This window comes from Macrobrachium rosenbergii, chromosome 46 (assembly GCF_040412425.1).
Source record: "Macrobrachium rosenbergii isolate ZJJX-2024 chromosome 46, ASM4041242v1, whole genome shotgun sequence".
In the NCBI taxonomy this organism is placed as follows: domain Eukaryota; kingdom Metazoa; phylum Arthropoda; class Malacostraca; order Decapoda; family Palaemonidae; genus Macrobrachium; species Macrobrachium rosenbergii.
This window is the reverse complement of record NC_089786.1, coordinates 53,702,195-53,716,307: the sequence shown is the minus strand read 5'-3', so window position 1 is coordinate 53,716,307 and position 14,113 is coordinate 53,702,195. Positions and strand designations below refer to the sequence as shown.

The window sequence follows — 14,113 nt, the reverse complement described above, 5'->3', positions numbered from 1 at the left end:
ATATATATATATATATATATATATATATATATATATATATATATATATATATATATATATATATATATATATATATATATCCTTACACAAACAAAAGCAATAAGAAAGAAGCAAATAAGCGCACAAACACCTCGTACTGTCCCGCACTTTTTTTTTTCATGGGAAATCCCGAGAAATCCTCCATTTTCTATTTACGGCCGCGACAAAGCGGTTTCCGGCCGCCACAGGACTCTGCCTGACAATCCTATACACCAGCATTACACAGCAGTACAGAGCGTTACACAGCGGCAGAAGGAACGGCGTCTGACTAGCTCCAAGCATTGCAAGCAGAAGAAGGACCTCTGTTAGTCTAGCTCCAAGGACCTCTGTCTAGCTCCAAGGACCTCTGTCTAGTTCTAAGGACCTCTGTCTAGCTCCAAGGACCTTTGTCTAGCTCTAAGAACCTCTTTCTAGCTCTAAGGACCTCTGTCTAGATCCAAGGACCTTTGTCTAGATCCAAGGACCTTTGTCTAGCTCTAAGGACCTCTGTCTAGCTCCAAGGACCTCTGTCTAGCTCCAAAGACCTCTGTCTAGACCCAAGGACCTTTGTCTGGCTCTAAGGACCTCTGTCTAGCTCCAAGGAAACAAGAATCATGAAGCTGTCGTCTGTCATCCTCCTGTCCTTCGGAATCCTGCTCTTGGGAGCGTCTTCTGCCAAGGGTGTCTCCGTTCTCTACCCTCCATGCTGCACTTGCTACCAAGTGGGAAGTGATGGTTACTGCCACTTCAACCCTTTCCAGTGCCCCGCGAGGTACGGTCGGGATCTGGCAGCCGCCAGAAGTAACTGTAACTTGCCCGGACCCGGTACAGTTTAGTTAAGTCTCTGAGGCCTCCGGGAGGAGGGCACAAAGGGCGTCTGAGTTGGCTTATCCTTTTCCACCGGGCGTTGGGGTCCGGTTTGTTTACATTGTGTCAAGTGGCCAATCAGCTGATTCGTTCACCCCAGAGACGCCCTTTGCTCTTGATGTTCTGTGACCAGAAGATGGATTCCTTCAAGAACAGCTGAACAAAGATGAACAACTGCGCTCAGTGGAGTTACAATAGTTCTGTATGATTGTGTTTGTACTGTGTTCTTGCTCACAACAAGGTTTAAAATCCCAGATTTTGTTCATCAAAGTGCCTTGTTCTGTTTGTTCTGCAAGATTTTCCTCCAGTGTCAGTGTTCAAATGGTCACTTGCTTGTTCCTTCAGTTCGAGTGTTCATTTTTGTTCCAGATTAAGTCAACAGTGTTAGTGTTCACTTTTGTTCTTCAGCTAATTCCCACAGTGCTATTGCTCACTTTGTTCTTCAGTTAATTCCTGCAGTGCTATAGTTCATTTTGTTCTGTAGGCAATTCTCACAGTGATAATGTAATTCCAACAGTACTATTGTTCACTTTTGTTCTCCAGTCAATTCTCACAGTGCCATTGTTCACTTTTCAGAGAACAAGGCAATTGCTTGTCTAAACAATAATTGTATAAATCGGCTTCTTTCTCAGTCAAATTAAAGGCAAAATATTTCATTGGTGTTATTTAAACCCTCTTTGCTTGTTGCAAGATGTCAATTTTTCATATTTTTTTCTATGGGTTGGTTTTTTTTGAGAAACTTTTTTTTTTATAATAATAAATATTGTGTTTTTTGGTTCATTTTTCTGAAAATATCTATAACAAACAAACCTGAAAGAGACAGATTGAGTATTTACTTCAGTTCTTCAGCCCAAACTTTCTCAACAAGGAAATAATGCGCCGAAGTTTCATGGGCCGCGGCTCATACAGCATTATACCGAGACCACGGAAAATAGATCTATCTTTCGGTGGGTCTCGGTATAATGCTGTATGAGCCGCGGCCCATGAAACTTTAACTACTGGCCGCAGTGGCTTGTCCTATATCGTTGCCAGAAGACGATTATGGCTAACTTTAACCTTAAATAAAATGAAAACTACTGAGGCTACAGGGTTGCAATTTGGTATCTTTGATGATTGGAGGGTGGATGATCAACATACTAATTTGCAGCCCTCTAGCCTCGTAGTTTTTAAGATCTGAGGGCGGACAGAATAAAGTGTGGACAGAATAAAGTGTGGACGGACAGACAAAGCCGGCACAATAGTTTTCTTTTACAGAAAACTAAAATTTGATATATATTCTTCTGAAGTCCATGAAATTCGAGATAAATAAAAGTGATTTCGAATACACATGAAATAAAAAAACTTCTCTATTAATTTCCAAAGTTATATTTCAGTGTTTTCAGTGAAAACTACGTTCAAAATTGTCACAGAATTAATTTTTTTTATTTTTTAGCATAGCATAGGCCTAGTCATGGTGAAACGTGCCCAGTGCATTACAAGCGAAAGGGTATGAGCTTGACGATGCCCACACGATATAAGAACTTCTCTGCTAATTTCAAAGGCTAGATTTTAATATTATAAGTGAAAACTGCATAAAAAATTGTTATAAAATGGAGAAAAATAATTTTTTGGCGTTGCATAGGCCTAGCTCCGGTGAAACGTGCCCAGTGCATTACAAGTGAAAGGGTATGAGCTTTACGATACCCACGTGAGATGAAAACTTCTCTGCTAATTTCAAAGGCTAGATTTTAATATTATAAGTGAAAACTGCATCAAAAATTGCTATAAAATGGAGAAAAATAATTTTTTGGCGTTGCATAGGCCTAATCATGAAGAAATTAAATTAAATCAAATTAAAAGCAAAACATTTCAATGGTGTTATTTAAACCCTCTTTGCTTGTTGCAAGATATCAATTTTTCATATTGTTTATTTATGAGTGGGTTTTTTTGAGAAGCTTTTTTTTATAATAATAAATATTGTGTTTTTTGGTGCATTTTTCTGAAAATATCTATAACAAACAAGCCAGAGATATTTTGAGTACATACTTCAGTTCTTCAGCCCAAACTTTCTCAACAAGTAAATAATGCGCCGAAGTTTCACGGGCCGTGGCTCATAAACCAGTATACTGAGACCACCGAAAATAGATCTATCTTTCGGTGGGTCTCGGTATAATGCTGTATGAGCCGCGGCCCATGAAACTTTAACCACGGCCCGGTGGTGGCCCTATCCTATATCGTCGCCAGAAGACGATTATGGCTAACTTTAACCTTAAATAAAATGAAAACTACTGAGGCTAGAGGGCTGCAATTTGGTATGTTTGATGATTGGAGGGTGGATGACCAACGTACCAATTTGCAGTCCTCTAGCCTCGTAGTTTTTAAGATCTGAGGGCGGACAGAATAAAGTGTGGACGGACAGACAAAGCCGGCTCAATAGTTTTCATTTGCAGAAAACTAACAAATGGATATATTTTTTTCTGAAGCCAATGAAATTCGAGATAAATGAAGGTGATTTCGAAATATACATGAAATAAAAAACTTCGCTATTGATTTCCAAAGTTATATTTCAATGTTTTCAGTGAAAACTGCATCCATGATTATCATAGGATTCAATTTTTTTTTTTTTTTTTTTCGTAGCATAGTATAAGCCTAGCTCCGGTGAAATGTGCCCAGCGAATTTCAAACGAAAGGGTATGAGCTTTACCATGCCCACACGATATAAGAACTTCTCTGCTAATTTCAAAAGCTAGATTTTAATATTATAAGTGAAAACTGCATCCAAAATTGTTATAAAATTGACAAGAATATTAATTTTTTGGCGTTGCATAAGCCTAGTCATGGTGTAATGTGCCCAGTCATTTACACACATGAAGAATATTAGCTTTTATAATGCCCGTTTTCTCACGCTTAACGTCAATAAAACTCCCACATACCATTTTTATCCTCACTTCCCATACTCATATGTACACCTCTCACGTCTCATTGTCGCCCATTCAACAAGACTCAAGGTCAAATAGGAGTTGAATTTGAGTCATGATATGTCATTGGTAAACCTCAAACACGCGACAGTAGGAAACGATGTACCCTTGATTTGCCAAAGGGGTTGGAAGAGAGAGAGAGAGAGAGAGAGAGAGAGAGAGAGAGAGAGAGAGAGAAGCAACCAAGCCCACAAACACCTCGTGCTGTCCGGCACTTTTTTTTTCATGGGCAATTCCAAGAAATCCCCCATTTTCTATTTGCGGCCGCGACAAACAGGTTCCCGGCCGCCACAGGACTCTGCCTGACAATCCTATAAGAGCAGCATTACACGGCAGTACTGAGCGTTGCACAGCGGCAGAAGGAAGGGCGTCTGGCTAGCTCCAAGCATTGCGAGCAGGAGAAGGAACTCTGTCGACTCATCTCAGCCTGACAATCCTGCGCAGCAGTCTATAACTACAGAAGGGAGGAAGGACGTCTGTCTGTCTATAGCTCTCCAAGCAAGCAGAAGGAGGACCTCTGTTAGTCTAGGTCCAAGGACCTCTGTCTAGCTCCAAAGACCTCTGTCTAGATCCAAGGACCTTTGTCTAGCTCTAAGGACCTCTGTCTAGCTCCAAGGACCTCTGTCTAGCTCCAAGGACCTCTGTCTAGCTCCAAGGACCTCCGTCTAGATCCAAGGACCTCTGTCTAGCTCTAAGGACCTCTGTCTAGATCCAAGGACCTTTGTCTAGCTCCAAGCAAGCAAGCAAGGAGAAGAAACCCTGTCTGTCCGTCTGTCCGTCTATCTAGCTCCAAGGAAACAAGCATCATGAAGCTGTCGTCTGTCATCTTCTTGTCCTTCGGAATCCTGCTCTTGGGAGCGTCTTCTGCCACGAGTGTCTCCGTTCTCTACCCTCCATGCTGCACTTGCTACTCTGTGGGCAGAGATGGTCGCTGCTACTACAACCCTTACCAGTGCCCTGGGAGGCTCGATCGGGGTCTCGCAGTCGCAGGGATTAACTGTAATTTGCGCAGACCCGGGACAACGCACAGCAGATAAGTCTCTGAGGCCTTATCGGGAGGAGGGCGCAAAGGGCGTCTGAATTGGCTAATCCTTTTCCACCGGGCGTTGGGGTCCGGTTTGTTTACATCGTGTCAAGTTGACCAATCAGCTGATTCGTTCACCCCCAGAGACGCCCTTTGTTCTTGATGTTCTGTGACCAGAAGATGGATTCCTTCAAGAACAGCTGAACAAAGATGAACAATTGCGCTCGGTAGAGTTACAATAGTTCTGTATGATTGTGTTCTTGTTCACAACAAGGTTTAAAATCCCAGCGTTTGTTCATTTTTTGTTCCAGATTAGGTCCAACCGTGTTATTGTTCACTTTTGTTCCTCAGTTGATTCTTACAGCACCATTGTCCACTTTGTTCTTCAGTTAATTCCAACAGTGTTATTGTTCAATTTGTTCTTCAGTTAATTCCAACAGTGCTATTGTTCACTTTGTTCTTCAGTTAATTCCAACAGTGCTATTGTTCACTTTGTTCTTCAGTTAATTCCAGCAATGCTATTGTTCACTTTGTTCTTCAGTTAATTCCAACAATGCCTTTGTTCACTTTGTTCTCCAGCTAATTCCCACAGTACCATTGTTCATTTTGTTTTTCAGGCAATTCTCACAGTGATATTGTAATCCCAACAGTACTATTGTTCACTTTTGTTCGCCAGCTAATGCCCACAGTACCATTGTTCACTTTGTTCTTCAGAGAACAAGGCAGTTGCTTGTCTAAACAATTATATAAACCCGCTTCTTTCTCAATCAAATTAAAGGCAAATTATTTCAATGGTGTTATTTAAACCCTCTGTGCTTGTTGCAAGATATCAGTTTTTCATATTTTTTTTGTTTTGTTTTTGAGAAGCTTTTTTTTATAATAATAAATATTGTCTGTGTTTTTTGGTGCATTTTTCTGAAAATATCTATAACAAACAAACCAGGAAGAGATAGATTGAGTATATACTTCGGTTCTTCAGCCAAATGTTTCTCAACAAGTAAATAATGCGCCGAAGTTCCATGGGCCGCGGCTCATACTGCATTATACCGAGACCACACAAAATAGATTTATCTTTCGGTGGGTCTCGGTATAATGCTGTATGAGCCGCGGCCCATGAAACTTTAACCACGGTCTGGTGGTGGCCCTATCCTATATCGTTGCCGGAAGACGATTATGGCTAACTTTAACCTTAAATAAAATGAAAACTACTGAGGCTAGAGGGCTGCAATTTGGTATGTTTGATGACTGGAGGGTGGATGATCAACATACCAATTTGCAGCCCTCTAGCCTCGGTAGTTTTTAAGATCTGAGGACGGACAGACAAAGCCGGCACAATAGTTTTCTTTTACAGGAAACTAAAACTGGATATTTTTTTCTGAAACCAACGAAATTCGAGACAAATGAAAGTGATTTCGAAATATACATGAAATAAAAACGTCTCTATTAATTTCCAAAGTTATATTTCAGTGTTTTCAGTGAAAACTGCATCCATTATTGTCATAGAATAAAAAAGAAAAATTATTTTCTAGCATAGCATAGGCCTAATCATTGTGAAACGTGCCCAGTGCATTACAAACGAAAGGGTATGAGCTTTACGATACCCACGTGAGATGAAAACTTCTCTGTTAATTTCAAAAGCTAGATTTTAATATTATAAGTGAAAACTGCATCAAAAATTGTTTTAAAATGGAAAAAAATAATTTTTGGCGTTGCATAGGCCTAGTCATGGTGAAATGTGCCCAGTCATTTACACATGAAGAATATTAGCTTTTATAATGACCGTTTTCTCGCTTAACGTCAATAAAACTCCCACATACCATTTTTATCCTCACTTCCCATACTCATATATACCTCTCACGTCTCATTGTCACCCATTCAAGAAGACTCAAGGTCAAATAGGAGTCGAATTTGAGTCATGATGAGTCATTGGTAAACCGCAAACCAGCGACAGAGTAGGAAGGAATAGGCTATATACTTGACTTGCCAAACGGGTTGGAAGGAGAGAGAGAGAGAGAGAGAGAGAGAGAGAGAGAGAGAGAGAGAGAGAGAGAGAGACTTCCGTTAACATCCAAGGCACGGTAGGAAAGAAAATCTTTCACTTGACAAACGTGTTGGGTGTGTGTGTGTGTGTGTGTGTGTGTGTGTGAGAGAGAGAGAGAGAGAGAGAGAGAGAGAGAGAGAGAAATTCCTTCAATTTTAAGTGGATGCGGGGAAGGAGGAAGGATAAATAAAGACTGAAATGTTAGACCGATAGTGGATGATTAGACCTAACCAAATTGGTCACTTTACATTAAGCTGGGCTTATGCCAGCACGGGCTCTGTTGCCCGAAGGTAATGGTGATATGTAAGTGCAGTAAGAGTCTCTACAGAGTATAAGAGGCCTGTTGTGGACCTCTGGACTGTATCCCAACCAACAGAGACGAGGTAAAGTGGGGTTAAAAGTGTCAAGGACAAGATGAACCAAGGTGGCGCAGCTGAAGAAATTCTGATTCGAATTTTTTTTTGTTTTGGAGGAAATAAATCACACATACTTTCATTTACATTACTTCTTAACTAACCCCAAGGTTTGGGCAAGCTTCCTTTTTGGGTAAAGGTATGAATTCCCTTTAAGGGAGGCTTCCTATGACGATTTATGCGGGGGAAAATTAAGCCTAGGGGTAACTTGTAGCGGTAAAAATAACGGTTGAGGAAAACAGAGTCGAGGCACCAAGTCCTGACAACAGGAAAATATATGAATACCTAGACACTTTACTCCTTTTTTTCTAACCCCAGAAGACCTCGTGTTAATACCGAGAGGGGCAAGATTGTTAAATGGAAATTATTGACGAAAGTAAAATTATTTTATCACAAGAGAGGTTGACTGTTTTGGGAACACAGAGGTGAGCTGTTGTAAAGGATTATGCCTCTAATTACTACTAATTTTCGAGAAATTCGTTCCATGGCCAATTACAATCTTTCCCCAACTCATTTACGTTTATAGTTTACGTATTAAACTATATGGAAGCCTAATTTTGACAAATTAAAACTTCAATTTAACTTCATGTACCCACGATCATCATAGAAAATCTAAAATGTGTAAATTGAATTAAAAAACAGCAAATTATACTGGCCTATCTCAGGATACTGATCTAACCTAACCTAAAGTTTCATCTTTGAAAGGTTAAACTTAACTTCAAAGTTCAGATTAGATTTCTACTTGACATGTTGGTAAAACAAAATTCTAACTCCATATTACTTACCTTAACAGCTATCAGTATGAGGATACGGCCTTATAAGTAAAAGATTCACTCACACTTAAAAGTCTCTGTGACGCCATCTAATCTGGCTGCCATATTGCAAAGGAACATTACTTATCACTTATAAATTATCCCGAACTTTCCCGCTGAAATTTGTGACCACACTTATCTAGAGATCTGTTTAAGTGCAAAGGTCTCATTGCAACTATCATTAAGACGGCTGTGACGGTAAAGTGTCAATGAAGCCACTTACAAATGGCAAAGTTTATCAAAAAGAGTTATTTTCCACCATCTGGAGTGATGCATCTCAAATTAGGCAGTATTACTGTTCAGGTTTTGTTCAAATTTTTGACCAAATGCTTAATAGAAGGTTGGTGACTACAGTGAATTTGAAATACTGTAGTGGCAAATAATAAATAAATAAATAAATAAATAAATAAATAAATATATATATATATATATATATATATATATATATATATATATATATATATATATATATATATATATATATATATATATATATATATATATATATATATATATATATATATTGTAATTTACAAATGAGAGCCATTTTATGGGAGACATTATTTATTGCTGAACATAAAATTTACAGTTACATTTACACAAGAATCACACGATTCTAAAGACACTAATAAAAAGGAATGTAAACAAGATATAAGTATAATTAAGAATCACTTACAACAAGTTTTTTGTGAAATATAATAATCTTTTTAGTATATAATCTTTTCAAAGGTTTTATTTATATGCACATCTACATAATAGACTAATTCACAAACATGTCTAATTGAAATCCTGTACATTTTAATTATAAAAGTATAAAATTGTCTTTCAAATCTATTTTATACATTATATAAAGTGAAAGATCTCGTACAGGAATGTATAAAAATACAATTGGTGAAAATACAGCATTTCTAAATAATTATTTAATCGTGAATTTGTAGGAGAATTGAGATAATTACAAGATTTTTTTTTTACAAAAGTATTGAATAAAAATATTATTTTATAATTATTTCACCGGATAACAGATTTTACACATAAGATGGACGGATCTGAGTGTCAATAAATATATAAATAGATAAAAATATCTCAACAAAATCAACTGTTTTGTAATTTATTTCAATAAACAAATAAAAGTAACAACAAACCATCAGTCTTTTGTCTTCACAACCAGAAAAATAAATAAACTGAAAAATAAGTGACTAAGTTTGGAATAAATTTTAAAAATGACATGGCTCTGCTTCTGTCAGTTGAGTGGTAGACAGGCACTTGTTCAGCCAACTGACAGAATGACAGGTGGTTCCCCTGTCATTCTGTTTTGGTTAACGCTTCCTGTGATGTTTGTTTGACAGGTACCTCCGTCAGGGTACAGTCACTTTCTTGGTAAACTGACAGACAGTGGCTTTCACTCCAGACAAGACAGTCACTCTCTCTTGTCAATTCATCAACAGACAGGCAGTTGCTTTCACTCTCAATTTACGTAAAGACAGGACAGTGGATTCCCTCTGTCAATACCTAATAGATAGCTGCATAGTTTTCCCTCTAAATTTACATATTCCCAAGACAGCTGCTCTATCTCTGTCAGTTCCTGAAAGACAGTCACGCAGCTTTCCCAGTTCAGTGATAAACAGTCCTTATTCTAACATTTTTTTAGGGACTGAAATTTATTTTAGCTGTCATTTCTGCTGATTAACTTTTTAACAGACTGTCTCCCCTGAAATATTAATGATAAACAGCCACTATCAAAGCAGCAAGAGCTGCCAAAACAAGGCTTGGGGACCTGGCCGTTGAAGAGCTCTTCCCGTAGCCACCGGTATTTTTCCCAGTCAGGACACTCCACCAGTTGTCGTTCGCTGCAGAGAAAAATTAGAGCTGGTGAGAGAGTTTTTATCGGTAACCACTTACCCTAATAATAAAAGGGACATGAGTGAAAGGTATAATCATTAGGCTTATTAACGCCAAATTTTTCATCACCACTTTCAGTGCCTAATGTATGGGATCACTTTTGCTTAATATATGGAACAAAAATGAAAAGTTTAAATTAACTAAAATTAAATTTATACCCACATTCAAATCATGGTTAGCTTAACAAATAGGATAACATTAACCTGATAAAAGGTATGTAAGTTAAAAGTATAGCATATGGGATCACTTTTGTCTGATATAAGGAACAAAAATGAAAAGCACACTTAAATGAATTAAAATTAAATTTATACCCATACTCAAATCATGGTTAGCTTAACAAACAGCTTAATATTAACCTGATAAAAGGTACGTAAGTTAAAAGTATAACCAATGGGCTTACTGACACCAAATCTGTCCCCAAACTCTGACCCTGATTAGCCTAACTAAAAAAAAAATGGGTCATTGACTTACATTTCTTCCCAAGGACGTCGTCTTCTTCCAGTCCTCCGCAGGTCCTGTAAGGAACCTTCTTGGGTCTCTTGGGGTCGGGATACACGCCCCTGATGGAGATGGTCGGGTGGTCGAGTATTCCGCCGGCCAGAAGGCGCGAGAAGTCCAGCTCCAGTCTTGCGGCCGAGGGGCCTACGAAAGCATATATATTGTGAATTATAGATCTCTCGTATATGATTACATACAGGCAGTCCCCGGTTTACGTCGTAACCCCGGAACAAGCGTCGTAAACCGGGAAATAATTCCTGATGAATATATTTGAAAAGCGTCGCAACCTCGGAACGTCGTAAGCCGGACCCGTTGTAACCCGGGGACTGCCTGTATATATATATATATATTATATAATGTTCCATTTCTTGCCAAGCCACAAAGGACGAGGTTGCCACCCCCACGACCTTTCCTTGACCCCATCGAACGCTGGCATCCATTCACAGCTGGGTCAACTACTGGGTGGCCGGTTAGAATCAAACTATGGGCCTTGCAAATGTGAGGATTGTGCTCTATGTTACGCTTGTTTATTATTATGAATTCACGGTACACATTCAGTCACCACCATCAATGGTAAAATTCACCAAGAAAATGTATTATGATAAGAAGGGTCACCAATGCGAGTACACGACGAAGGGAACACTCACCCATGAAATGTATGACGAAGGTCACGCACTTCTGGTCCGAGGAGAACGACACGGTCTGCAGGTCAGCGGCCAGGAACCACGTGGGCGCTCCCAAGACTTCCCTGACCTCCGACATGAAGAGGACCCTGGAATGAGGGGGAGAAAGTTAGGGAAAAACAACAATGAGAAAAAGTGGGATACATTTTTGGGAGTGCCATTAACAGTTTATGGGGTCCAGTCCTATGCAGAAGCCTTTGTCCAGGCAAGGATGCTCAATTTAAGTTGTGTTTTGTGGGTATTAACTGCTAGGGGTACTGGGGCAATGCCTCCTTCAGGTAATCCTACAGCTAGGAATGCTTAGATAGGTTAGGTTAGGCTAGGTTAGGATATCCAGGAACTTGAGGGTACCAAGTTTCTGTTCATGTAAGGATGTCAGTAAGGATACTCAATTCAGGTTGGGTCAGGATAGTATATCTCAGGAATTCAGGGGTACCAAGCTGGTGAGGGTGCTAGGCAAACCTGTTGTTCTAGTAAGGATGCATGTAAGGATACTGACTTTAGTATAGGATATCCCAGCAATCGGGGGTTACTACATTTCTGTCCGTGTACGGATTCTTGTAACGATACTTATTTTAGGTTGAGGTAGGTTAGGATACCCCTGAGATTTGGGCATACCAAGGTTGTAAGGGTCCTGGGTGAAGCTTCCATCCTGATAAGAATACTTGTAAGGAGATCTGTGATAGGTTAGGTTAGATTAGGATATCTCTGCAATTTCGGAGTGCCAAGATAGTGGAGGTTCACGGCTAAACATCAGTCCAGGTAAGGATGATTGTGTAAGGTTGGTTTGGGTTAGCACTCTGGTATGAGATGCGTTTATACACCTGATATGGAAAGAATATATCAGGTACATAGACCCACCTCCTCAAAGTAGGTCAGAATAGTCAGGTTGGGGGACCGACCTCCTCAAAGCAGGTTAGAATAGTCAGGTTAGTAGATCCACCTCCTCAAAATTAGCATGAAAGGTCTACCAAGAGGTTCCACCTACTCAAAAGTAAGATAAAGAAATGGCATAACTTCACAACTCAACAAAGGAAGCTGTATTGCAAGATAGCTAAAGGACAATAAGACTGAAATACAAAAATGAAGCATCTGACATTCCCTAGACTTGATGTATCTATGATTAAATTGAAAAACAAAATGGCCACACTGAGCGCATTCAAAACAAGCATCTGAACTTTCCAGGACTCGGCGAAAGGCAGTAATCCCACTTACACTGAGAATTTGGGAGTCTTCCTGATGATGACCCACTTGATAATATCGTCGTCGGGCTCGATGTTGGCACAGGCGAACCTTTCAACTCCTGCGTTCTGGTTGTGGATGATGATGGCCTTGTTCATGATGCCATGAGGCCCAGCTGAAAAGAGTTATTGGTGTTAAAACCTTAATGAACGAGCCTTGAGGTGGCTGAGATTAAGATTAAACTGTAGTAGCAGAGTCTAGAATCTACTGTGATTAGTAAATCATTAGGCATACTTAAATTGGCCTAGAAATGTAATTATTATGGATTAATACTTCTAATTAGTAAGAATTAGTTATATTACTGATTTGACACTTATATTACAGAAAAAACAACATAGGCCATGAATGTCTAGCGCCAAAAAACTGACAATTTGAAGTGAATTATTATCGCAATTCAGAAGATGAACTCTGTTCATATGGAACAGGCCCACAGGGGCCACTGACTTGAAATTCAAGCTTCCAAAGACTATTATTATTATTATTATTATTATTATTATTATTATTATTATTATTATTATTATTATTATTATTATCATGGAACAAGCCCAAAGGGGCCATTGACTTGGAATTCAAGCTTCCAAAGAACATTACAGTGTTCATTTGACAGCAATTACAGAAAATAGTAGGAAATACAGAAAGATGAGATCAGTTACCAAAAAAAAACAAAGATAAATTAACAAATTAATTCTACATCACATGGGTACAAGCATACACCCTGTAATTGTTCAACACAGGCATGAACAATGTGTATACATTCTACATCACAACTGAACAAACATACACAGTACCAGTAAATGCTCAATACACAGCCATGAATCACAACTGAACACACATATACCCAGGAAATGTTCAATACACAGCCATGAACAATTTCCACAGCAGAAGAAGAAGAAGAAGAAGAGGAACTGGACTCACTCAAGGGGAGATTCTTGTCCACGAAGACGTATCTTTTGTCACCCACGTCAATTGGTCCCAGACGTCCGGAGAGATCGCCCACGTCGCATCTTAACGGGAATTCGGGGGTACATTCCCGGTCGTAGTAATCTCGCTGTTGGGGAAGAAATATAAAGTGTCAAGTTAATATAAAGAGTTAATACAGTGTTCATATAAAGTGTCAACTTAATATCAAGAGAATATAAAGTTCGACGCTGCTGGGGTTTCTGACAGATACTTTTTTTATACTTAATTCTTTTGTAAGTGGTTTTTTCTTATATATTTTTTATGTTAAAGTATAAAAAAAAACATTGTTGATATTGAACCGATACCTCAAATAAGTTTTTTTTTCTCTTAAGTAGTTTTTTTCTCTGTATTTGACGTAACATTTTTTTTGTCTTTAATAATTACAGCGTTATCAAATTTCCAAGCTGGAATTATAACCTGATTCCAGTCATTCCCATTATTATCATTATTATTAATATTTTAATTATTATTAGTATTATTATTATTATTTTCTTAACAATTAAAGAATTATCAAAATTCACAGCTGGCCCTTTAACCTAATTCCAATCATTCCCAAATCCCAAACAATGATTCCCACTTATATTAAAATTCCCAATTGGCCCTTAAACCCAATTCCAAGCATTCCAAAATCCCAAACAACGATTCCCACTTATATTAAAATTCCCAATTGGCCCTTAAACCCTATTCCAAGCATTCCCA

At 38.7% G+C, this 14,113-nt stretch overlaps 1 protein-coding gene and 1 long non-coding RNA gene across 2 annotated transcripts in view; both read right to left on the bottom strand.

The window, feature by feature from the left end:
- Window positions 1-269: 269 nt before the first annotated feature.
- Window positions 270-5,949, bottom strand: LOC136830355 (uncharacterized). Its single transcript, XR_010850640.1, has 2 exons — window positions 4,522-5,949; window positions 270-403 (listed from the first exon to the last, which is right to left on the bottom strand). It is a non-coding gene; the product is annotated as an uncharacterized lncRNA (long non-coding RNA).
- Window positions 5,950-8,678: 2,729 nt separating this feature from the next.
- Rsod (Related to Sod) overlaps window positions 8,679-14,113 on the bottom strand; it is a 51,432-nt gene continuing 45,997 nt past the window's right edge. The window contains exons 13-17 of the mRNA XM_067089852.1: window positions 13,370-13,502; window positions 12,428-12,569; window positions 11,177-11,301; window positions 10,503-10,673; window positions 8,679-9,979 (exon numbers count right to left, since the gene is read on the bottom strand). Of these exons, the coding sequence (XP_066945953.1) occupies window positions 9,849-9,979; window positions 10,503-10,673; window positions 11,177-11,301; window positions 12,428-12,569; window positions 13,370-13,502 (702 nt within the window). The 3' untranslated portion in view covers window positions 8,679-9,848. The remainder of the gene's footprint in view (window positions 9,980-10,502; window positions 10,674-11,176; window positions 11,302-12,427; window positions 12,570-13,369; window positions 13,503-14,113) is intronic.